Genomic DNA, 23,041 nt, shown 5'->3' with positions numbered 1-23,041 from the left:
CTCGTCAGACAAGCCACGCCTCGAAGGCAGCATTATACATCAACCAAGATTATCTATCTCAGCAAGAGTCCTTGTCGTCGAACCTATATCCTCCCAGCATCGCCTCTCCATTTAGTTCCCCAAGACGGGCGTCGCACTACCACTGGCTTGTCTTTGCTGTGCGGCCTGTTGTTGCGCGGCCTGCTCAGCAGCAGCAGCGGCGGCGGCAGCGGCAGCCGCCTGCGCAGCCGCAGCAGCTTGTTGGGGATTAGCTTGATCGGCTGCCTGTGCAGCAGCCTGGTGATTCTGCCGTGCCCTAAGCAGTGACGCGTAATGATGGGGACTTCCAATCGGCTGCTGAGGTACCGCGCCAACGACACCGACGCCCGCATTCGCGGCGCCTGCTGCCGCGCTCATGGCTGCGGCGTTCATAGCAGCCGCATTCATCGCCGCGGCATTCATAGCGGCAGCGTTAATGGCCGCTGAGTTCATTGCCGCTGCTTGCTGGCTCTGCACGATCAAGCGACCCAGATGCTCCGTCGCCAATTTTCGGATCGTCTCGGGCGGTAGGTTGGGGTTCTTGAGCCGATACTGCGTCTCAAGCTCGGCAAGTCGTTGCGTGATGTGTTGGTTGAAGATGACACCTGGTGCCCGTCCAGGCATGCCTGGCATGCTGAGTCCACCTCCAGGGTTGGCCACCATGCCCGCACCGTTGGCCGCGCCGAACGCCGCCATCATTGCTTGTGCATTTGTCAAGAAGGCACCCTGGTTCAAGCCATTGACGACATTGGCCATTGGATTGGGGATTGGCTGGACGCCGTTCGCTTGAGGGACTCTGGGCGACTGCTGGCCGCCTTGTGCCTGTTGTGCCTGCGCAGCCTGTTGCTGCAACAATTGGGCCTGCTGTCCTTGCTGCTGAGGCTGCTGTTGTTGCTGTGCTTGCTGCGCTTGCACCGGTTGCTGCCCCTGCTGCGCCTGTTGTTGAACAGCTTGCTGCTGCTGTTGTGCCTGTTGTTGCTGCTGCTGTTGCAGTTGGATGGCAGCGCGCTGCTGGTTTTGGATTGCCCCGGCACGAAGCATCAGGTTGATGTCCGCTTGTGGATTGACCATGGGGATCCTGTTCTGAGCAGCCTGCAAGGCTTGAAGCTGAGCTTGCGGAAGGCCTGCCATAGGAATAGGAGGAACAAGGCCGCCAGCAGCCATGCGTGCTTGCACAGCCGCCGGAAGGGCTCCCGGCGTGCCAGGAATACCCACTTGCCCAGGTACGCGGACTTGTCGGGCCATGATCTGTGCAGGGACATTGAGACGGGCGGCGTTGTTGATGTTCGCGGCCGCCGCGATCTGCGCCGCATTTTGAGGAACAGGAATGACACCAGGAGTACCCGGTACTTGTCCAGGATGGGCCTGCCTTTGCTGCTGCTGTTGCTGCTGCTGAGGAAGGGCCATGTCAGTCTTCCGAGTCTGAGCTGTTGGTATCTTGAAAGTGCTCACCAGTCTCCTCGCTTCGGCTTGTCGGACTGCATACGCAGCCATCCGTTCGGCAAGGGCCTGGTCCCGTTCCCATCTCATGATGCTGTAGTCGCGCGGCGTCTTCTTGGGCACATGCTGCTGCCGTGGCGCCTCGTTGGCCTTGCGCATGGCCGCCATGTTGGCTGCCTGCTGAGCTTTCTGGGCCGTCGCCTCTCGTTTCTTGGCAAGTTTCCGCATGGCGTCGATAAGGGCCAGGTGCTTCTGATTGCGGCGGCGTTCAACCCGGATGGTAGTGGTCGGTCTCCGGCGGGGAACCGGCGTGACAGCGCCGTTGGGCCCGACTTGTTGCTGGGCATTCTGATTCTGTTGCGCGATGACCCGCTGAGCTGCGTCGATCCTCGCTTGGTAAGCCTTAAAGTATGGGGTCCTAGCCATATCATTCGGAAGGCCCTCCAAACTGCCCAGGCTCACCCAACGCTCGAAACACTCCCAAGGAGTACGCCGTTCGGCTCCGGAAGAGAACGCAGACGGACTCGAGGTCATGGCCGAGATCAGAGACCAATTATACGAGCATTCGCGGACGAGCTGCTTGAGTTGCTCGTCCTCAGCCAACGTCCACTGAGACGCTGTCCTGCACTCGTAGAAGCTCTGCGGAGGCATAGGGTACTCGGTTGGCGGCCGGAATTGGTGGCCAGCATGTAGACGGTCGCGGATCGGTTTCATCTCGGGATTGAAAAGCGCAACTGCTGTGTTCTCGGGTTGCAGCTCGGCACCAACGTCGGTCTGCTCACCGAAGATGACCTCGTCGTCGTCCCCTTCATCCTCCGCAAGATACTCATACCGGCCGCGCCTTCGCGGAGGCCCCTTAACCGACAGCACCATCTCGCCCTCCACATACTTGCTCAGGGGAACGGCAGGCCGTTTCCACCTCGCGTCTGGGTCATGTTCTGCGCTCAATGGATCGCCCTTAGGGACCTTCAGTGGCGAACCGTACATTGGAAGGTTCTCGAGGAGGAGGTCCGCGGTCTTGGACGGCTGGAGCGCGAAGACGACTTCATCGTCAGGTAGAGCGAAGATAGCAGCTGGCGCAACATAGTCGACCAGCGCGTCTGGAACCTCGTCCTCTTGCTCCGGTGGTGAATCACCATGAACGAGATCGGGCACGGGCTCATCCGCATCGCCGGCAGCAGGTACATCTTTCCTAGCCTCTCCATTCACGGGTCTCGGGGGGATCACCGCGTTCACTTGGAGAGCTAACCGCTGCTCCGGGGTCGATTGAACCCACTCGGCGCAGGCATAGGCGAGATTCCGGGCGACTGCCCGCTTCCATTTCCTTTCCTCACGGAAGTCGGTCCTCATCCACTTCATCTCCTGGAGGAGGAGATCCATATGCGATGTCGGCCTCGTCGGCTCGGGGCATCGTACAGGTTGCCTCAGGGACCATTTATCGTGTTGCTGGAGGTGGTAGACTCGCCGCAAGATCTTGCATGCCTGGTGATCGAGAATCGATATGTACTGGTCCGAGGTGGATATTGTTTTGTGGGCTTGGTTAAGCAACTTCTCCAGGGGCTTCATCCATGACGACTGTCTGGTGAACCCCTCGATGAAAAGAGGTGTAAAGTAATCATCCGTTGGAATTGCTGAATTCGAGCGGACTGCCACAGTACCATCCTCGCCGTGTTTCGTCCTCTTGGGGGGCTTTCCGAAGATGACAGTCGGAACGCTTCTCCTACGTTTCCCTCCTGTCTTGTCGGCGGCGGGTCGAACCTGGGGTGGTTGTTGAGATTCGGTTGATCCGTTGGGTGCAGCGCTTTGCTGTACTGATGCCGACGTCGGTATTGACGCGGGTGCCTTTGACGGTATCCCAGCTGATTCGGGGAGGGAAGAACGAGTCGTCATTGATTGGGATCCGTTCGACGTTGGGGGTACAGGACGTTTATCGAGATCCATGGGCTCTGTAGCAGCACTATTGGATGAAACGGTCTTGCTATCTTGATGATCAGGAAGAGGGGACGCGGCGGCCAGATCGCCCTGTTGTGCTTGTAATGAACTGTTGTTTCCGCTCGGGTCTGATCGTGCGTTGTTGATGGAATGTGCGCCTCCATTTTGGCCAGCCGAGACCTGTGAGGCCCGAGCTGCGGCAGATTCCTGGAGCAGCTGCGCTTCCACACCACTGATTGGCGTTGGTAATGACGCATCCGTGACTGACGATACTGCGGTTCCGACTTGCAGTTTTTCGGATGACACCCGGTTCTCTGCTCGGCCATGTGGTCCTTCCTGAGATAATGTAGATGGTGTGGTTTGAGACTGGGAGGATGAATGCGGTGCCAAAGACGGAGCGACCGGAGAGAGTTTCTGGTTCTCCTCTTGCGCAGACAATGGTTCATGGTCGGCTTTCGTGACCTGTTGAGTGACAACGGAAAGTGGTGCCGAAACATCTGTTGGCCCGCTATCGGTCAGTCCATCCCTCTGGCCATCGCCCCTAGCTTCGCCGTTGATCTGGGCATCCTTCAAATGAGCAGATCCATCTTGAACATGAGAGCTGTTGACGGGAGCCTGTGCCGTGCCGGCAAGAGTCGGCTGCTGGATTAAAGCGAAGGTGCCTTGACTCGGGGGCGACAGCAACCCATTTGGCGTCGACTTCGGTGCAGCGACTAGATTCTCGGTGGAGACGGACGTAGGTGTCGCGTCGACCTGCGGTGCATGGAAAAGAGGCTTGCGGCGCGGTGGGATGTTAAGCTCGTTCAGTCGTCGGCCTCTGCAGACGCGAAATCAATTGAATTAGAAACCATATAGACGCGAAGGCGCGAGTATTTCGCGTTCAAATAGATTTGAAGGTATGCAGACATCGAAGAAGGGACGTGACACGTACCGGAGGATGTCGGATTCATTGAGAAAGGTTTCCTCGTCGGGTGTGGTCGAGGGCGCGTCTGGGTCGCTAAAATCGAAGTTGGGAATGCCATCCTCGACGGTCGCGACAGCGAACAGTTCGCGCAACTTTCGTTTCCGCGACGATACAATTGAGCTGCACGCCGTTAATACCACAAATCGCACATCAAAATGGACGCAAAAATCAGCTCTATCGAATGAAGGTATTTTCTCACCCTAATTCCGCACGCTTGGCCCGCAGCAGCTTCATGCGGTCGGTGAGCGCGAGCTCGGTCATGTCCTCGACGGCCGCGACATCCGCTTTTCATCAAGCGGATGACGGTCGCGATTTAAGCCGACCGATCGCAAACAAGCGATGAAGCCAGAATGAAGGAAATGTGTGGGTGTTGTCGCTTTTTGACGCTTGTTTGATTGCATCGGTCGGGTCAAGCCGACCGTAAATCTCTGTCGTGCAGTTGTTGAGGGGGCAGGTGATAAGAGTGGTCTGGGCGTCCGTATCGCTGAGTTGAGCCGGACAGTCAGTTCTTGGCTGGTCCAAGTCAAGCGACAGGACAGAATGGCAATTGGGGGATCAAAAATGTTCAGCCAGGGAGGGACGGAGGGAGGTGGGCAATGCCTGCCTGCGGAGTGCCTGAAAAGGCCCAGTGGCAGCAATGCAGCGGGCCTGGAAGCAGTGAGGGGCCTTCTTTCAGAAGGGATGGCCCCTAAAAGACCCACTAAAGTCGACAGCCGACGGGACCCGGCCTCTGCCAGTCGAAGGAAAGGGAAGGAATGAGAACACTGTGTCAAGAGATGCTTTCTGTTGCTTTGCAGACTGTGTGGGCGCCAAGGCTAGCCCCACCGTTGTCCTGCCGCTTGGCATCACTAGGTCGCCGAGGAATATCCGACACATGACAGGAGGATGACGGAGAGCAAGATGAGACAAGGCAGGAGAGAGAAGAGGCACGGAGTGGGTAGAAAGGAAATGTGCCATACCTACTGACGTTGCTGCTGGCATCGCGCTTGTCTCTCAAACAGGGCCTTTCCTCTTCGCTGGAGGCGGCGACGGACCTGTGGACTCGAGAACCCGTTCTGGCCAGGAGCTCCCGTTGCTGGCTGGCGCTGCGTGTGTCAGCTCCCCATGGGTGGACAGGCCCTCCTGGGCCAGCTGGCTCCAGCTTTCCATTCTGGCGCAAGAGGTGAGGATGCTGCCCTGAGCAGCGAGGTAGTCCGTGTCGGAGTGTCCGAGTTCGTGAAGGCGTGGAATTGGGGGAGAGAGAAAACCCGGCTTGAAGATTTCGAAGTTGTGCTTGGGAAGGACAACGGTTGATGTTCAAGTGTGGCCGGTGGAGAGATTGGTCCGGGACGTGAGTGGACGGGAGCAGGTCCAAGGGTCCACCTCCGCATTGGGCAATCTTACGGTCAAGGCATTACCTTACGGCTGTTACGGTCCTTACCAGCTGATTGCGGGTGGCAAGCCGTCATGAGGCGTCATGGGAACGGAATGTTACGCCAGGCTCAGCGGGCTGAGCCTGGAATCTGCCGCTCGCCCCGGGCCAAGGTTGTGAGCAAGGCCGCCTGGCAGCGCCGCGCATTCCTCCAGACACACCAAACTTCATCGACACCATCTTTCCAGTTCAAACATCACGCCCGATCTCTCAACATCTCTGCGCCTGCATCTGCCAACAGCTTCATTGATTCCTTGAAGAGTGTCTATTCAGAAACATGTCAGATCGCGACGGGAAACCATCCCGGGTTTCCATCCAACTCGGGAAAGCCTCCTCATCCTCTGGGCTTGATATCAAAAAACGTTCTCGTCCTGCCCACAGCAGGCGCCATTGGGCAGGTCGCCCAGCAGAAGACTCGGCCTCCGGGGAAGACAGCGATAATGACCAAGAGACCGATGGTCGCGTTGAAACAATAACCTCGATTGACCTTCCGGGCTTTGAAGTGGAAGACGAGCGGTCATCGAAGTGTCGATCTGTTGCCCGTGGTTCAAGGAGGGAAAACGGAGATACCTCAAACGGCAAGGACAGGCGTCGAGATGATGAATTACGGGAACATGACGAGCCGGAGAAGAAACCGATCAAATATGGCTTGACCATCAACCCCAAAGGCGACAGAAGCTCCGAGGATAGGAGGAAACGGGACTCCAGTGACCGGGACGACCGCTCCGACTCTGAAAGAGAAACTAAAAAGGAGAGGAAGCCTCCAAAGTCCCTCGACGAAGCAGCCGTCGAAGCTCTCATGGACTCGCGGCCAGCCAAGCGGAAGCACACCGACTCGGACGCCCCCGATCGCGAACCAGGGCCGGAAGACTACCGCGCCATCCCGATTGATGACTTCGGCGCCCATCTCCTGCGCAACTTCGGCTGGGATGGCAAGATGAGGGGCAAGGTCAAGGACGTAACACGGCGCGCCAACCTTGCTGGACTCGGTGCCAAAGACGCAAAGGGGGCAGAAGAGCTTGGTGCTTGGAACCAGAAACCCCACAAGGACTCTCGCCCCATGAGGCTCAGCGACTACCGCAAGGAGCAGGAGAAGAAGCGGCAGCGTCTCGACGACCGATACGCGGATAGCTATAAGCAGGAGCGGGAAAGGGAGAAGACGCGCGAGAGGGAGCGAGGACGAGACAGATAGGAATGCCTTTCGGCACCCCGAACTGCAATGTGTTCAGAATACAACACCGGCCGCCAGTGGCTTTCGACAGTCTATATCGAAGAGTACCATCTTGTTGGCATTTGAGCTTCGCGACCAGTCTCGGTGGGTACGAATGTGACAAACCCCTGTTATCCATCACTTTACCAGCGCTGACCGTGTGCGGTCCCTTGGTCCACCAGGTTGTAAGGAGCCGAGCATGTCGTGATAGCGAAGCTGGGCCAGTTTGAGGAGATCAACTGTCGGGCATCTCCCATTGCTGTGGAGGCCCATGGCCAACAAGGCCCACCGTTTCATGCCTCCAGCAAACATGTTTACCTCGGGGACACCCACACATCCCTGACATGTCCCGGTGGTGAGGAAGGTGTTCAGGCCTCTGGTGCCGGACGACGTAAACGTTACAGCAGGTATGCGGTCGGAATTGTGCGTTGTGACATTCAACGACCGCTATGCGTAGCCCAAGGGGAGTGAGTCGGTGACTGGCTGACTTCTACCCTCTCCACATGGTACAGCTTGTATAAGTACGAACCTTACAGCCCCTTCCCAACGTCCGGATGAAAGTCGGCGTTTAAAACATTCCCCGGTCCCCAACTTGCCGCCTCAGGCATCAAGCCGAATCAGTAGCATCTTATGTTGCCCCTCATCTAGTTATGCTTTAGCGGAGCAGCGGATGTCGAGTTGAAGGATATTACGGTCTAGACCATAGCCCTTCAGGCACCGTCTGGCTGATTCAACCCCACGACAAATGCCCAATGCCACATGTCTGGGACCATTTGCCGCTCCCGACCCATCAAGCCCACATCCGACCGGACGTTACATGCAGCACACTAGTAACGGGAGCCTGTACATGTGTTTGGTGCCCGCTCTGCCTTGTGCTCGTCAACTCTTGGCTCCTCCGGTCTAGATCCTGGCGGCGGAATGCGGCGTCCCAGAAGTACGTAGCTTGGGTTTGTGGTGTTATACAACCTCTTCCGCAGAGCCGCAGAGTAAATGCACTCTGTATGAGTTTACGAGCTTCCTGAGTGAGCTTGTAATGCCGCGGGATGATATTTCTGTGACAACTTTTGCTGTCTTCTCTGCTCTCTTGCACCGCATCGTCAAGTCAGAATCATGGCAACCTCAACGACAATGACAACCAGATTAACGCCATCACGGTCGTGGTGGAAAGATGCTGTCTGCTACCAGATCTATCCTGCGTCCTTCAAGGACTCCAACGGTGACGGGCTTGGAGATATCCCTGGGATCCTGAGCAAGATTGACTATTTGAAAGACCTTGGGGTCGACGTGATCTGGGTCTCTCCCATGTAAGACAACCAACGAAGGAACTCGCCTCGGGGAGAAGCATGTTGACGGGCTGGTCTCGTCGTAGGTATGAGAGTCCCCAGGTAAGCTTAAATACGATTCGGGGATCACTCGTTGATTCTGGCTAGTGTGGTCTCTATCCCATAGCACAGCTTGGGTTAACAGGAGTATCCAGGTCGACATGGGATACGATATCTCGGACTATGAGAAGGTCTATGCCCCGTATGGAACTGTCAAGGACATGGAGAATCTCATCGAGGCTTGTCATTCAAGGTAGCTTCAAGATTGTCACTATCCCTCCTCTCCGCGGTGCCGTCTGACAATCTTCCAGGGGCATGAAGCTGATCCTTGACCTGGTCGTGAACCACACCTCAGACCAACATGCTTGGTTCAAAGAATCCAGGTCTTCAAAGGACAACCCCAAGAGGAACTGGTACATCTGGAAACCTCCACGCTATGCCGAGGATGGCACGAGGCTGCCGCCAACGAACTGGCGAAGCTATTTCTCTGGGTCAACATGGGAGTGGGACGAGCATACGGGGGAGTACTACTTGCATCTTTTCGCCAAGGAAATGCCCGACCTGAACTGGGAGAACCTGGAGACGCGGCAAGCAATCTATGACAGCGCAATGCGCTTCTGGCTCGATAAAGGGGTGGATGGGTTTAGGGTGGATACGGTGAACATGTAAGTGAGAGGTAATCTGTGTCTTCTGGCATCTGAAGTGACCAGTCGCTCACACTGCCAAGGTACTCCAAGGACCCAGCTTATGCTGATGCGCCCATCGTCGACACGAGGTTCTTCGAGCAGCCGGCGTGGGATCATTGGGCCAATGGTCCGCGGATCCACGAGTTCCTGCGCGAGATGAACCGGGAGGTGCTCGACCACTACAACACACCTGTGACGATCGGAGAGCTCCCTCACACGCCAGACCCGAAGAAGGTGCTCGAGTACGTGCGGGCCAGCGATCGACAGCTGAGTATGGTGTTCCAGTTCGACATTGTCAACCTCGGTGAGGGTCGGGATCACAAGTTCTTTTTCCAAGAGTGGAAGTTGCCGCAACTGAAGCGCGTCGTGGAGAAGTGGCAGCGGTTTATTGAGGGGACAGACGCGTGGACGACGGTGTTTTGCGAGAATCACGGTGCGTCTGGTTACCTGCTCCCTTCATCATATACGGGGTTGCCATACCATAAACTAACACACCCATCGCATCGCAGACCAGCCGCGCTCCGTCTCCCGCTACGCCTCCGACCTCCCTTCGGATCGCGTCCACTCTGCCAAGCTCCTCGCCCTCATGCTCTGCTCCCTCACCGGCACGCTCTTCATCTACCAGGGGCAAGAAATTGGCATGATCAATGTCCCCGTCTCCTGGCCCATCAGCGAATACCGCGACATCGAGTCCGTCAACTTCTACAACACCATGGCCGCCAAAATCGATCCCTCCTCTCCCGACGCAGAACAGCAGTTCGCCTATCTACGCACCAGCCTGCAAAAGCTTGCCCGTGACAACGCCAGGTTGCCGATGCAGTGGGATGGGAGCGCGCATGCCGGGTTTACGGACGCCGATGGCCCGGGGCCGTGGATGAGGGTGCATGATTTGTATGGGGAGATTAATGTTGAACAGCAGATACGAGAGGGGGAGGGATCAGTGTTGGGGTTTTGGAAGAGGATGATTCGGTTGAGGAAGGGGCTTAGTGAGATCCTGGTGCATGGGGAGTTTGAGGGGTTTGAGATGGAAGATGAAAGAACGTTTGTGTTTGGGAAGAAGGGGAAGGATGGGAGGAGGGCGGCAGTGGTGTTGAACTTTACGGGCGAGGAGCAGGAGGTGACGCTGCCCGAGTATGAGGGGTTGATGTTCGAGATCGGGAGCTATGAGGACGCGAAGGAAGAGGAAGAGAAGGCAAAGGGACGAGTGAGGAGGTTGAGGCCCTGGGAAGGGAGATTGTACTTGACTGGATGTTGAAACCACGTACTGTGCCTATTGGCTTGCACCAGATAGAGGCGTGTTTCTTGATATCCGAGTTTTGCTGTGGTGTAGCATAGCACAAATATTGTTTCTTTGCTGGTATTCATGACTTGTTCGTTCACATGCGAATTGTATTGGTTCCTGGCTGGCTCTATGTGAACCCATGTCATTGTTGAATGAGATCCTTGATAGGTGCCGGGATCATGGAATGAAAAGGACCAACAGCTCCTGACTCGGTGACTCGGTGAAAGGATCTCGGCCTGAGTCTGGAGCTTGACAACGGAAACAATGATGCGAACTCGACATGCATCTGCTATTTGGACACCCGACGGTGGCAGCTTTTGTTGTTCGGCTTACAGGTTCTCGACCTCTTATCCAGGACAGGACCTCTGGCCAAGCATCTGAGTGCTGTGCAACCGACGCCAAGGTCCAGAGATTAGGGGAAGCCACGCAGCATCGTAGCGGGTCGGGTCCCACCGTTTGGGCTCCCCCCTGGCCAGAAACAGAAAAAACCCAAGGACAACTGGAGCTCCCACATCTGGGCACCACCTCAACAAACAGGATCCAGGTCCCGTCCCTTCTTCCTGTCACCGACTTTCCCATCTTTCTCCCTTTTTTTCATTCCCTCCCGTCCTCTTCCTGCTCGACAGTCCCGGATTGGACTGTGTAAGCAGAAGTTGGTTGCCCACCATGTCGAAGGCTCAGAGTGCCGCGGGCAGCGAGTCCGAGTTCGAGTTCATCGAGACTCCCAAGGCTCCTACGCCCACCTTCGAGAAGTTCGAGGATTGTGGTGTTCGCACCACTTCGGTGAGTTCTCTCCTATATTGGTACCTTCAGCTCGGGCGCGCCTTCGAGCTGCCTCCAAACCAATTGGCCCGGCAAATCCAGTTGATGTACCTACCCCGCCCCGCTAACATGCTGCTCTCTCCTCAGTATCCTACCATCAAGAACGCTCCTCTTCCCGCCGACGGTGCCGGCAGCGACTCCTTCTCCAACCTCCTGCTCTTTGCCATCCTGGGCGGTGTGCCCCTGTGGCTGTCATGGAAGGTCGGCGGCGGCACCAAGACGGCCATCTTCTTCGGCCTCTTCACCACCATTCCCCTCCTCGCCGCCTACTGGATCACCCTCTCGACCATTTCGCCCCGCAAGAATGACAAGGCCCGCTTCCCCGGCCGTCCCATTGAGCACTACCTCACCTTCAAGAAGCCCGAGGACAAGGCCAAGTACTCTGGTCAGACCAAGATCCCCATGGAGACTTTCCATGAGATGTATTTCGACGGCGACGTCGACTTCAACGGCGATGCTCTCGAGGTCCTGGAATACCGCCATGACTGGGCCAACTTCCGCTTCACCTATAGCCTGATCAAGTTCTTTTTGACCCAGATGATTCCTGAGGTCATCATGCACACCAGGTCCCAGGGTACGTCAGCTCTCTTCCCCTCCTTTTTCCTGACTTGACACTGACCGGCACAGACGAGGAGCAGGTGCGCGATCACTACGACCGCGGCGACGATTTCTACGCTTGGTTCCTTGGCCCGCGCATGATCTACACCAGCGGTGTCATCACTGACATCAACCGTGAGGAGACCCTTGAGGAGCTCCAGGACAACAAGCTTGCCGCTGTCTGCGAGAAGATCGAGCTCAAGGAGGGCGAGCGCATGCTGGATCTCGGCTGCGGTTGGGGCACTCTGGCCCGCTTCGCCAGCGTCAACTACGGCGCCAAGGTCACTGGTATCACCCTGGGTCGCAACCAGACCGCTTGGGGCAACAACGCTCTGCGTAAGGCCGGCGTTCCTGAGGAGCAGAGCAAGATTCTATGCATGGATTACCGTGACGTTCCCGTTCCTGAGGGCCGCTACAACAAGATCACCTGCCTCGAGATGGCCGAGCATGTCGGTGTCCGCCACTTCCACGCCTTCCTCAAGCAGGTTTATGACATGCTGGATGATGATGGTATCTTCTTCCTCCAGATTGCCGGTCTCCGCAAGCCTTGGCAGTACGAGGATCTCGTCTGGGGTCTCTTCATGAACAAATACGTCTTCCCTGGCGCCGACGCTTCGACCCCGCTTGGCTGGTTTGTCAACCAGCTTGAGAGCGCTGGTTTTGAGGTCAAGTCTGTCGACAACATTGGTGTGCACTACTCGGCGACTCTGTGGCGCTGGTACCGCAACTGGATCGCGAACCGCGAGAAGGTTGAGGCCAAGTACGGCAAGAGGTGGTTCCGCGTACGTTCTCCCTTGAATTCCCCAATTCTGATATATCGTTGGGCTTAAACTAACATTCAACAGATCTGGGAGTACTTCCTCGCCTACTCGACCATCATCTCCCGCCAGGGCAGCGCCACTTGCTACCAGATTGTTCTCCACAAGAACATCAACTCGTTCCACCGCATTGAGGGTGTCCCTTCGCAGGCTGGTCTCAAGGGTGCCGTGGAGTCTACCAAGGCTGATTTGAAGGCTTGGGCTGAGGCCAACGCCGTTGACTTCCCTACCGTTCCTGCCCAGTAAATAATTCACAAGCTCTGGCAGGAAGGGAAGGATGGGAGTTGGCCCCTTTCCAGACCGGCTGGCTTACGATGTCTCGGGTTGAGCCCGTCGGGTCCCAGTCTTGGTTTGGGAGAGAATATGGACGTCAATGAAAAGAGAACATGGTTGGCTCCCTACAGAGATCTCTCTCTCTCTGGAGAAATGGCGTTTCATACGCGTCATGCGTTGCAGTTTCTTATGACATGATTGTCATGTACCCACCTAGTTCACTCTGGGAATGGTTATAGGTCCGAACGATGCGGACAATGTTGTGGTTCTTAGAAATAGATAGGATGGAAAAAGGGGAGGATAGAATATTGTAATGATATCTTGTGTGGATGCTTGTTAGAGGAGGGTGCCTGGGAACCTGCTGCTGGGTGCGGAACCCGGCTATATGGACCCTCACCTCTGTAATATCGCTGTGATATGTGCGCTTTCGACCTGCCAGCCAGGCGAGTGGTGATTCTGATGCTCTTGGCTGACTTGTCAGGGCACAGCACTCAAACTCTGCCAGGGTTCCCATCCCCATTCCGACACAATTCTCTCCTCGATGTCATTGCTCGTGTTCCACAGCACCGCTCCGAGCACTTTGAGTTCGACCGAGTTGATGGTGATGTACACATAGTTATTCATAATACACAGACTCTCCTTCTGAGTCCACCTGCTTCAACATCCCCCCTCCCTTCTACTTATATCCTCGCCCGATCCGTCTGCCTCACTGCCTTCGCCACCTCCTCCCACCCTTCGCTGCCCACCACCTTCCCTCCAAATCGAATCAAATTCTGCTTATACGGATGCGCGTCACCCTCAAACGCCTTGAGCCGGGCCAGCCTCTTCTCCCGCAGCCGGTTCTTGGGCAACATGCCGCTCACCGCCTTGCGCAGCACCTCGGCGCCGCCAAACTTCTCCATCAGCACGTCCATGGTGATGCTCTTGAGCGAGCCGGGCCGGGTGTTGTGCCGGTAGTACGTCTTGCGCCACTTCTTCTTGCCCGTCGTGTAGAGCGCCGCGCAGTTGGTCACGACGACGTAGTCGCCGCAGTCGGTGGAAGGGTCGTAGATGGGCTTGTGCTTGCCCATGAGGAGGGTGGCGATCCGGGAGGCTAGGCGGCCGAGGGACGGCGGGGTCACGGCTTCTGGAGGGGACTTGACGGTGCTGAGCCCCGGGTGCGGGGCCGAGGCCGAGATGTGGTGCCAGACTCGGGAGTAGGCGAGTCTTGTCTGTTTGGAGGAGGTAGTTAGTTGGGGGGTTGTGAGGGAGGGATGAGGTGTTTGGAGGGGGGCTTACAGAGCCGATTACTTGGGACATGTTGGCGGTGGTGAAGGGAGAGAGGCAGGATGTTTGTTGGAGATAACCGGAGAACTCCGGGAGTTACGGGCCCGAGAGCGAGGTTGAAAACGTCAATTGCCTGGCATCCGACGGTATCGTTCGTTCAGCTGATACGGGGCCTCGTCGTTTATGGTTGAGGAATGTCGGCTATCGAGGAATGGCAGCCCGAAACCTCCAAAGTCGCGATACTGCCCGTGCTGTCTTGACCTATGGAGTCGTTCACTGGGCAAGCCTGGAAAAATCCGGTGTTGCGCCCCAGTTGAGCCACACATGTCAGGCAAGTGTGGCGCCCTGCTTGAGCCCCAACCCCAACCCTGGAAAGTTCGATTGCCATCATTGCCCCGCCAAATGCCGTCAGTTGCCCCACGTCGAGCCGAAGTGGGACGAACTCGGCCGTCCGATCGGATCGGACGTGATTTCAAAGCAGGCCGTTGATGACAAGACGGGGAGGGCCGGAGTGTTGGGACGATTGTTTTTTGTTTTGCTACTTCCTACTTTGATTACAGTCTGTGGTCTTGTCTGTCATGACATCTTGCTGAAGGCTTGTCTCAGATCGGCGTGTTTCCTGGCGTGATTCCTCATCGGTGTCCTCGGATTCTCGAAACAGCTCAGGTTCATCATCCAGCTGAAGTTTTAATTCTTTGCTTGTTGGTTGGCCACGCCGCACATCCCCTTGATGTCTCGCGAGCGGTTTCACTCACGTTATGTCATTGCATTTTCTGGAATAGCTCTCGCCGTGTCTGCCGGCGCATACTCATACACCCTATCAAGAAGAATCGAGATCGAATTGCAACCACACCGAGCCATCTCGCCCCCAAGCTCCAAGGCCATACCAAACAAAATGGCTGTCACAACCCCTTTCCAGGTGCGTCGTATACAACCCAAGATAAGGCCCATGAACAACTACCGGCCAGAAATTCGGCCTGTAACTCTCGCGTGGATGAGGCCCCTTTGTTGTTTCATACCCCTTTCTTGCGGCTGCTGCGACCTGCATCTTGGCATGGACAATCGGAAGACTGATCGAAACCTGAAACACAGACTCTCTTCGCCGTACCCATGACCTGTGACGGCTGTGCCAAGGACATCACCGATGCTCTGTACAAGTTGCCAGGGATCAACAAGGTTGAGGCGAACGTCAAAGATCAGCTCGTGTCCATCGAGGGGACGGGTTCGTACTCCCTACTCCCCCGCCTTGTTTGCTTTTTGTTCGCCCCTCATGGCATCGTGGCAGCAAAGAGGGATTCCCATCGTACGGTCCCTGGCTAACCTTAAAACCCTAAATAGCGGCCCCGTCTGCCATTGTCGCGGCGATCCAGGCCACGGGGAGGGACGCCATCTTACGAGGATCGGGGTCCTCAAACAGTAAGTGCCCGTGCTATAGCCCTTCCATCTGCCTTGCTTAAGGTCCATCCGAAGTAAACCCATAACCATCCGTAACACCACGTTCTTGCCAAGGGCGATCCTGAAATATCCTCGTGTTGTCACGGACATGGACACAGGTTTGTGGGAGGAGCTAGAGGGCTGATATCGCGTGGCTCCCAGGCGCGGCTGTCAGCATCCTCGAAACCTATCACCATCATGACGGGCACACACAGGAACAAAACGACGCAAATGTAACCCCGGACATCAGCTCAGGCAGCTGGGTCAACAAACGTCTCGTCCGCGGCCTGGCGCGCATGGTGCAGGTCAGCCCGACAGAGACCGTCGTCGACCTGACCGTGCGCGGGGTGCCGCCGGGGACGTATCGCGCCACGATCCGCGAATACGGCAACCTCAAAGAGGGCGCGGAGTCGACGGGGCCGGTTTGGGCTTCTACTACCTCTTCCGCTGCCTCGGAAAACGGCGGCAGCAGAGGACCTCGCGGATACCTGGGTACCATCGAGGTTGGTCCCAACGGGTATGGAAGTGCCTTCATCAACAGGCCGTTTCAGGTATGGGAGGTGATTGGGCGGGCGTTGGTCGTTTCGAGGAAAGATGAGGAGGCTGAGCCATTGAAGAATGAGGAGGATACGGTGGTCGGTGTTATTGCGAGGAGTGCGGGTGTGTGGGATAATGATAAGACGGTGTGCTCGTGTACGGGGAAGACGTTGTGGGAGGAGAGGAAGGATGAGGTGGCGAAGGGGATGTTATGATGTCGAGGTTGCACATCGCGACAGACAGAAAAACATGAAAAAATTGGAGAATGGCAGCCCATAGCCTCTGTGGTGAATGATGTTCTGAGTCCATCGTGCCTCTTGTGGGAAACCGGTTTGGCTACGACGTTCTGCGATGACACCAGGAGCAATCCGGCAGAGAGAAGCGGGTCCTGGAGCAATGGACTAGTAGTACCTAAGTTAACAGATATGTTGTGTCTAGAGGCACGTGGCGGATATTACCGCGAGTCCGAGTTGATTCTCTCCCAACTCCCGTCAATCCTCAGAACTAGCTTACACTTGCACCCATTCCCTAGTCAACAGTGGCTCAGGGAAGTTGGTAAGTTTCATGTTCTTCAAACAGACATTGAGATTCCGACTTCCACACAAGCTGAAAATAGGATGAGGCTTCCAATTGTGTTCTACCATCCTTTGCCTCAGCTCACTCAGCTTGGAAGCCTCAGGGTCAGCCATGATATGTAGGTCGCACAAGGCACATGTCCTTCATCTAAAAGTAAAACATAGTCAGGGCCAGACCCTAGATGAGACGAAAATGGATCACCCGGCTGAAATTTCATGTGGTTCAACACGGGTTGTGCCGCGACGCTGTTCCTGTTCCTGACGGAAAGGCAAAGTCGGGATGGGGTTTGATCAATCCGCATTGTTCCTGCTCCCTCCCTTCCCCTTATTTCCACCACCACGGCATGGGACTTGTGATTTACAAGCAGCACTTCTTAAAACTCATCCCAGGTATCCCCCGTCCGACCGGTCCGGCCAGCTAGGGTTACCACGAGGCAGTTCAGTTCTTTCTCACGTATTCGTGCTTATCCCTTCTCTGACCTGGCACTAGACAGGGTATGGTGTATGTGTTGACAGGGTCTAGAGGCGTGGCGAGGATCTCCTGTAGCACAGCACATAAGCTCTAGGGATCATGTTGCGACTGGTACAGAGAGGAAGATGATGTCAGGGCACATATTGGTAGCTCAGGACTGGGTAGTGTGTCAGGGAGTTAAGCTTGAAATCAATGGCTGGTCATTCAAAACGTGCTCGGTCGAATAGTGCTCTTGTCAAGAGTCTTTGAACCTCCACCGAACAACAGATCGGAAACAGACCCCGGCTCAGCAGTACTTATCGGTTGTCCAGGGGAAGCATCGTGGGAGTCGAGGCCGTACCCCACCGTCCCAGGAACCGCGAGTCCTCGTCGCAGTGTCAAGCCGATTCGAGGCTCACAGGCTCCTTGGAGACATTAACAGGGAGCACTGGGTTGAGCTTGGTACTCGCTTGTCAAACAATTGAGATCTCATAGTGGAGAGGTTGGTAGAGTCTTGGGAAAATGCGGTGGAGAACGCTCACATCTCCGGAGCAAAGCACGTTTCGGCATTCACATGTCCGGTTTAACGATCCGATTTCCAACTCCACAGGAAGCCAGGGGTCTGTGAAAAAGATCAGGATGTCATCAATTGGGCCTTCTTCATTTCGTTGAGGTCGCCATCTTGACGTCCGCAGGCCGTGATGATGAGTGTAGGGATGGGCCAACTTCGTTGGTTCATTATCACAATCAGCAACCATTAGCTGGTGGACGCGGTGTGATTGATATCACATCGAAGCGATGGTCGGCCATCAGATGATGTGCTTGCTCGGTTCGGGCAATGTTGGCGTCCCAAGTTCCCACACGAACGGTGACCACGGCGACCGGTAGCTATGCCGAGCATGCGCTAGCAGCAACTCGCGCAGAAGGCTCGTCAATCAACAACCTCAATCACCACCCTTCCATCCGGCCTCGGGCATTCGCCTTTTTGAGTCCATAAATAGACAAAAACTATGGGAGTGATGTGATTGCATGGCACCGTCGTGGTGTTGCTGAACGGTCCAGCAAGAAGACCGAGACGATGACATGCATCTGAAGCAAGCTCCTCGCGGGCTGTCAGCCGTGGTCCGGAGTGCCGGAGGACTCGGTGAAGCGAAGACCAGAACTGTTCACCACCCAGCTACCAGACTGAAGCAACTGGGAGCTTCAACGTCAGCGCTTGATCTCAGCCACGTGCGCCGCAGGAAGAGCCGCGCTGTGGTCAGCAAACCTCAGCGCGGGGTCCGTTTGCTGATGTTGGACTCTTTACTGTCAGAGATGCTGACCTACTCACAAAGTACTCTCTGTACGGCGCACACATGTCCTGCACATACTATCATTCGCCGTCGGTCATGATGGCGAAGCTTCGCGGAGCCAAGGCCGAAGACAGGTGGGTGATTTCTGTCGCTGGTCGTTGAAGTTCCACCGTAGCCGCCCTGCAACGCAAGCTCCGGGGTGTGAATTGACCCGGCTGCAGCCTTGGCCCAATGGTCGTTGGCCTGGTGTGCTGGCGCTCGATTGGTGCATGAGGAACGGAGGGCGATGATTCGCAGCGGTAGCTCGGAGATCTGTGACAAGTTGCCAGCTCCCGCATTGACCCCCGAGTCTCACGAACAGCCACCCGCCGAGCCAAGACGTGCCGTGAGTGGGCCATGGTACCGTCGAAGGAAGCCTGAGCAGCAGGAGCTCTCTCTTCTTTTGGGGCGGGATGACTGGGGAGTCACGTTCTCTTGACTTTCACCCAAGGATTAGGAGAGACACGTTGGTCACTGTACGGAAGCCATGGAAGTCCCGGGTAGTTCAGACGGCAGTTGGTTCACCCAACGACATATCCGACGGGAGTAGCCGCCGGTGAGTGTGAGCCTCAGCGGGTCCCGCATCCTCCTCCGCATGGCGTAATGAAGTTTAAATGCCCTGGTGCAGCTGGGACCCTTTTAGGCTCGCATGGCAGCCGGGAATGAACTTCATACGGAAACCTATGGTTCCGTCAAGGAGGCCACACCGACGGAGAAGGGTTTGTGGTGGTGACGTTCCGTTCGCATGTCGATCCGGCAGCTGTGGACGTGGAGACCGTTCGATTCTTTGCGCAAGGGCCCTGTGAGTGCACCGAGTCGGGTCTGCGTCGTCTTCCAGAAGAAAAGCCAGAGGGTTGCATGCGTGGTTCGACCTTTGTGCCGAAAACATTCGATTCCGGGTGAATGCCGAGACGGCCATGTTTCTTGTGACAAAGTTGAGCGTCAAGAAAGGGACGAAAAAGCAGCCCAAAAGGTCGATTCGCCGACAGGGACGCTGGCTGTTGCAGAGCTCAAGTCCAGCGGGCCTGATTCCAGCCCAACGGACCCCGCTACAGAGCCCCGCAGCCCCGAATGTGCCAGGGACACAAGGTTCAGGGTTTCTCCTTGTGCCTCGTTCCTGTTTTGTCGAGTTTTGTTTCCCGCTCTTGCCCTCCTCGCAAGGAAGACCCCTTGCCATCTGTAACAACAGGCCTTTTGCGGGTTTGGAAGAGAACAGCGGAGAGAGGAGGAAAGGACGTTCCAATACGTGACAGCCCAACGGGAAAGAACCTTAGGGCCCGTTACCCAGGACTCAACCCAGGACAGTGGGACCTGCATGATCGCCCATCCCTCTCCGTCTCCAAACGAACAAGACGGGATGGACAAGGTCTCGCTTGTTTCTTCCTCGCTTTCCTGTATTGGGTTCCATGGTGATCGCTCAAGAAAGACTTGCATGTTCATGTCTTTGCCGGTCCTACTGCGTGCCCGGGAAATTTTCCACTTGACCCTCCCCATTCCTGCCCTGTGTACGGAGTAGTTGTTCGATCTCTTCTTGCCCGCAACTCACCTTCTTTCCCTCTCCTTGACTTCTGGCAAAGTCCTTCCTTGATAGTGTCCTCTGCTGTAGGGTCGGCAACACTACCACGAGTAGAAGTCGACAAACCAGCATACGATATACCGTCAAGAGGGCGCGTATTGCCATTTAATACCCATCATCATCAACCATCTTTCATAGTCGACCAACCCCTTGAATCACATCGTTGCCACTCTCTGGGGACAGAGAACGAATCGGGCACCTCCTGTCAGTCCCACGCCATCGACAGGTTCACGGGCGGCTTATTATTGGGGTCCAAGAAAAAACGGCCTCGGACAGCCCCGAAGCGCAAGAGACGAAGACAATTGGGTGTCCAAAAAGATCCTTTAGCAGCGAGGAACTTGGCAGCGGGGAACATCGAGCCGTCTTTCCACTCCGACCTCGAGCAGAAAGCAGCCGACTGGACTGGACGAAGAGAAAAGACAGCCAGTCCAAGAGCCACACCTCTAGCAGCTGACTCGGACGACCCAGCCCAGCCCAGCCCCCTTGTTGCCGCCCGCCTAGAACCTAGCGCCCACATCGCATCCCACCCCCGGCGCTGAAGAGGAGACACCCTGGAACGCCGTCGCTTTTTGCCTGCCTTGGGCCAAATTTAAACCTTTAAAAGCCCGCCCAGCCCCTCAAATCGCAAAGTCCCACCACGTCGAAGTCCCCAACGTGAAACCACCCAACCCCTGGATATCTGCGGCAGTCCTGGCTGGACAGGAAAAACACCGCGACTTCGCTTTCCCGAGTGCTGCACAACTGCCTGGCTTTGAGAGCCTTTGCAAACTGCTGCCCTTGAGAAAGCATGTCGCTCAAACAGGTGAGTGAGGAAGAAAGACAGGTGCCGGCCCCTCCGGAGCTCCCCCGCCGGGGCCGGGCCTCGCGCCGCCGCCGATGACGACGGCCGCAACACTGAATGCATGTGGCAGCTCTAGTGCTGACTTGCGCCCCCTAATTCAGGAAATCGAGACATGGGTCGAGGCCCTCGAGTACTACGACAACAATGAGTTCGACAAGGCGTTGCAGACGTTCGAAAAGATCGCGGACACGTCCAAGATCTTGTTCAATATGGGCGTCATCAATGCCACTCTCGGCCAGCATGAGGAGGCGGTAAGAATTCACAACACTTCCGTTGCAAGCCAACGCCCAAGACTGACATGAGCCCATAGGTCGAGTGTTACCAGCGGGCCATCAAACTAGACCAGTATCTGGCCGTCGCATACTTCCAACAAGGCGTCTCCAACTTCCTCCTCAACGACTTTGAAGAGGCCTTGGCCAACTTCAACGACACCCTTCTCTACCTCCGCGGCAATGCGTTGATCGATTACTCACAGCTGGGTCTGCTCTTCAAGCTGTACTCGTGCGAGGTTCTCTTCAACCGCGGACTGTGCTACATCTACCTGCAGCAGATGGAAGCTGGCATGCAGGATCTTCAGTATGCCGTCAAGGAGAAGGTGGTGGAGGATCACAATGTGATCGATGACGCTATCCGGGATGAGGCCAAGGTGAGTGCGCAGTTGTTTATTCGGTTCCCTTTTCTCGGTCTTGCGTTGGTGCTAACGTTAGCTTCAGGGGTACACTGTCTTCTCGATCCCAGTCGGCGTCGTTTACCGCCCGAACGAAGCCAAAGTACGGAATCTGAAGCAGAAGGACTACCTTGGCAAGGCCCGTCTGGTTGCGGCGTCGGATCGCAACAATGCATTCACCGGCTTTGCCGGAGCCGAGTTGAATAAAGCAGTGAGCACCGGGGACTTTAGCAACATTGGGGCTCCGTTAACTAACACACTCATCCAGATCACGGCTCCGATCGAGAACCGCGACGATCGCCCAGCGGAAGCCCTCTCTTTCGCCGCCAGCAATCTTGTCAAACCCGGCCTCTCAAGCAGGCGACAGCAATCCGAACCGCCCACCAACCGAAACGTCTTCCCGCCCACTCCGCCACCAGAGAATGACAAGCTCAGCCGTGGCGCCTCCGTCCGCGGCAGCGGCGGCTCCTCTAAGCCTGTCCCGAGCAGGCTCAACCTCGAAAAGGTTCGGTCCAACGAGCGATATGAACGCGCTTCACCCGACGACGCCCGGCCAAGGCCCACGCGCTCCGCCTCGACTGCACCTTCACGTGGGTTTTCTCAGCGCGGGGAGCCGAGGAGGAGGAGAGACGACGACGATGATTACCCAGAAGATGTGTACGACATGTACGGCGGTGGCAACGCACGCAACAGCAGGTCTCAGCGCAGCGTTGCTGGAAGCCGGAGCGCGCGCGATCGGTATATCGAAGAAGACGATGAGGAAGGTAGCGACTACGATGACGCCTCGTTTGATGAGGGCGAGTTTGAGATGGTGTCCAACACCCGACGGGGGCCGGGCAGCGTGGCTGGGGGTTCGAAACGCGGGTCAACAAGGCGCGAGACACTCAAGACGGTGCGCATCAAGGTTCATGCTCCAGGGGATGTGCGATATGTGGCGGTTGGTCCGGCGGTCGAGTTCCCCGATTTGGTGCAGAGGATTCAAGACAAGTTTGGCCTGCGCAGGCGGTTCAAGATCAAGGTGAAGGACGAGGACTCGCCGGATGGTGAAATGATTACCATGGGAGACCAGGACGATTTGGATATGGTCATGACGACGGTCAAGCAGAACGCCAGGAAGATGAGGTCTGACACGGGAAAGCTGGAGGTGAGTTTGCAGAAGTTACTTTGAGCTGCACTTCTGAAGCAATGACGGCTAACATGGTTTCCGACAGGTTTGGATCCAGGAATTGTAAAACGGACTCTACGGTGAGGAAAAAGGAGGAGGATCGGACTTTGCTTTTTCGCTGTTTTATACCCCCTACCCTACCCTACCTGCTACACCACAAGCACATACACGCCGACACACTTACGGTTTGGATAATGATGCCCGCACATGCCTCATGTCAACACATCTTTGATCAATACAATACCACATCTCCCCCATCTACACTCCCCCGATCTTCTTTCTGTCTTTGGGTTGAGAGAGAGGGGCGGCTGCTGGCCGGTTGCCTGCACGCGAGAATGAACCCTCGACCTCCTCCCAAAATCTTCCCTTACTTTTCTGGTCTTCTTTTCTTTTCTCTTGCATACCCTCTTTTTGTCTATCGCA

At 56.2% G+C, this 23,041-nt stretch overlaps 7 protein-coding genes across 7 annotated transcripts; 5 read left to right on the top strand and 2 right to left on the bottom strand.

The window, feature by feature from the left end:
* Window positions 1–111: 111 nt before the first annotated feature.
* On the bottom strand, window positions 112–4,615 carry VTJ04DRAFT_213 (uncharacterized protein; the record flags this gene model as incomplete). Its single annotated transcript, XM_069359885.1, has 4 exons — window positions 112–1,410; window positions 1,471–4,207; window positions 4,322–4,474; window positions 4,554–4,615. The coding sequence occupies 4 exons, from the start codon at window positions 4,613–4,615 to the stop codon at window positions 112–114; spliced, it is 4,251 nt and encodes a 1,416-aa protein (XP_069222823.1).
* Window positions 4,616–6,042: 1,427 nt separating this feature from the next.
* Window positions 6,043–6,957, top strand: VTJ04DRAFT_212 (uncharacterized protein; the record flags this gene model as incomplete). Its single annotated transcript, XM_069359874.1, has 1 exon — window positions 6,043–6,957. The coding sequence occupies one exon, from the start codon at window positions 6,043–6,045 to the stop codon at window positions 6,955–6,957; it is 915 nt and encodes a 304-aa protein (XP_069222822.1).
* Window positions 6,958–8,103: 1,146 nt separating this feature from the next.
* On the top strand, window positions 8,104–10,238 carry VTJ04DRAFT_211 (uncharacterized protein; the record flags this gene model as incomplete). Its single annotated transcript, XM_069359864.1, has 6 exons — window positions 8,104–8,279; window positions 8,345–8,360; window positions 8,453–8,550; window positions 8,609–8,962; window positions 9,025–9,416; window positions 9,493–10,238. The coding sequence occupies 6 exons, from the start codon at window positions 8,104–8,106 to the stop codon at window positions 10,236–10,238; spliced, it is 1,782 nt and encodes a 593-aa protein (XP_069222821.1).
* A 693-nt stretch (window positions 10,239–10,931) lies between these two features.
* On the top strand, window positions 10,932–12,748 carry VTJ04DRAFT_210 (uncharacterized protein; the record flags this gene model as incomplete). Its single annotated transcript, XM_069359861.1, has 4 exons — window positions 10,932–11,048; window positions 11,175–11,661; window positions 11,715–12,466; window positions 12,530–12,748. The coding sequence occupies 4 exons, from the start codon at window positions 10,932–10,934 to the stop codon at window positions 12,746–12,748; spliced, it is 1,575 nt and encodes a 524-aa protein (XP_069222820.1).
* A 707-nt stretch (window positions 12,749–13,455) lies between these two features.
* Window positions 13,456–14,074, bottom strand: VTJ04DRAFT_209 (mitochondrial 54S ribosomal protein uL13m; the record flags this gene model as incomplete). The annotated part of the gene is made up of 2 exons (XM_069359849.1): window positions 13,456–13,986; window positions 14,054–14,074. The coding sequence occupies 2 exons, from the start codon at window positions 14,072–14,074 to the stop codon at window positions 13,456–13,458; spliced, it is 552 nt and encodes a 183-aa protein (XP_069222819.1).
* An 862-nt stretch (window positions 14,075–14,936) lies between these two features.
* On the top strand, window positions 14,937–16,227 carry VTJ04DRAFT_208 (uncharacterized protein; the record flags this gene model as incomplete). Its single annotated transcript, XM_069359838.1, has 4 exons — window positions 14,937–14,960; window positions 15,134–15,263; window positions 15,380–15,457; window positions 15,638–16,227. The coding sequence occupies 4 exons, from the start codon at window positions 14,937–14,939 to the stop codon at window positions 16,225–16,227; spliced, it is 822 nt and encodes a 273-aa protein (XP_069222818.1).
* A 4,505-nt stretch (window positions 16,228–20,732) lies between these two features.
* VTJ04DRAFT_207 (uncharacterized protein) lies at window positions 20,733–22,685 on the top strand (the record flags this gene model as incomplete). Its single annotated transcript, XM_069359827.1, has 6 exons — window positions 20,733–20,747; window positions 20,888–21,037; window positions 21,097–21,432; window positions 21,500–21,664; window positions 21,722–22,597; window positions 22,665–22,685. The coding sequence occupies 6 exons, from the start codon at window positions 20,733–20,735 to the stop codon at window positions 22,683–22,685; spliced, it is 1,563 nt and encodes a 520-aa protein (XP_069222817.1).
* Between the last annotated feature and the right edge of the window lie 356 nt (window positions 22,686–23,041).

Source organism: Mycothermus thermophilus (genome assembly GCF_041956435.1).
Source record: "Mycothermus thermophilus strain CBS 625.91 unplaced genomic scaffold VTJ04scaffold_1, whole genome shotgun sequence".
Classification (NCBI taxonomy): Eukaryota; Fungi; Ascomycota; class Sordariomycetes; order Sordariales; family Chaetomiaceae; genus Mycothermus; species Mycothermus thermophilus.
This window is presented reverse-complemented; position numbering and strand designations above follow the sequence as displayed.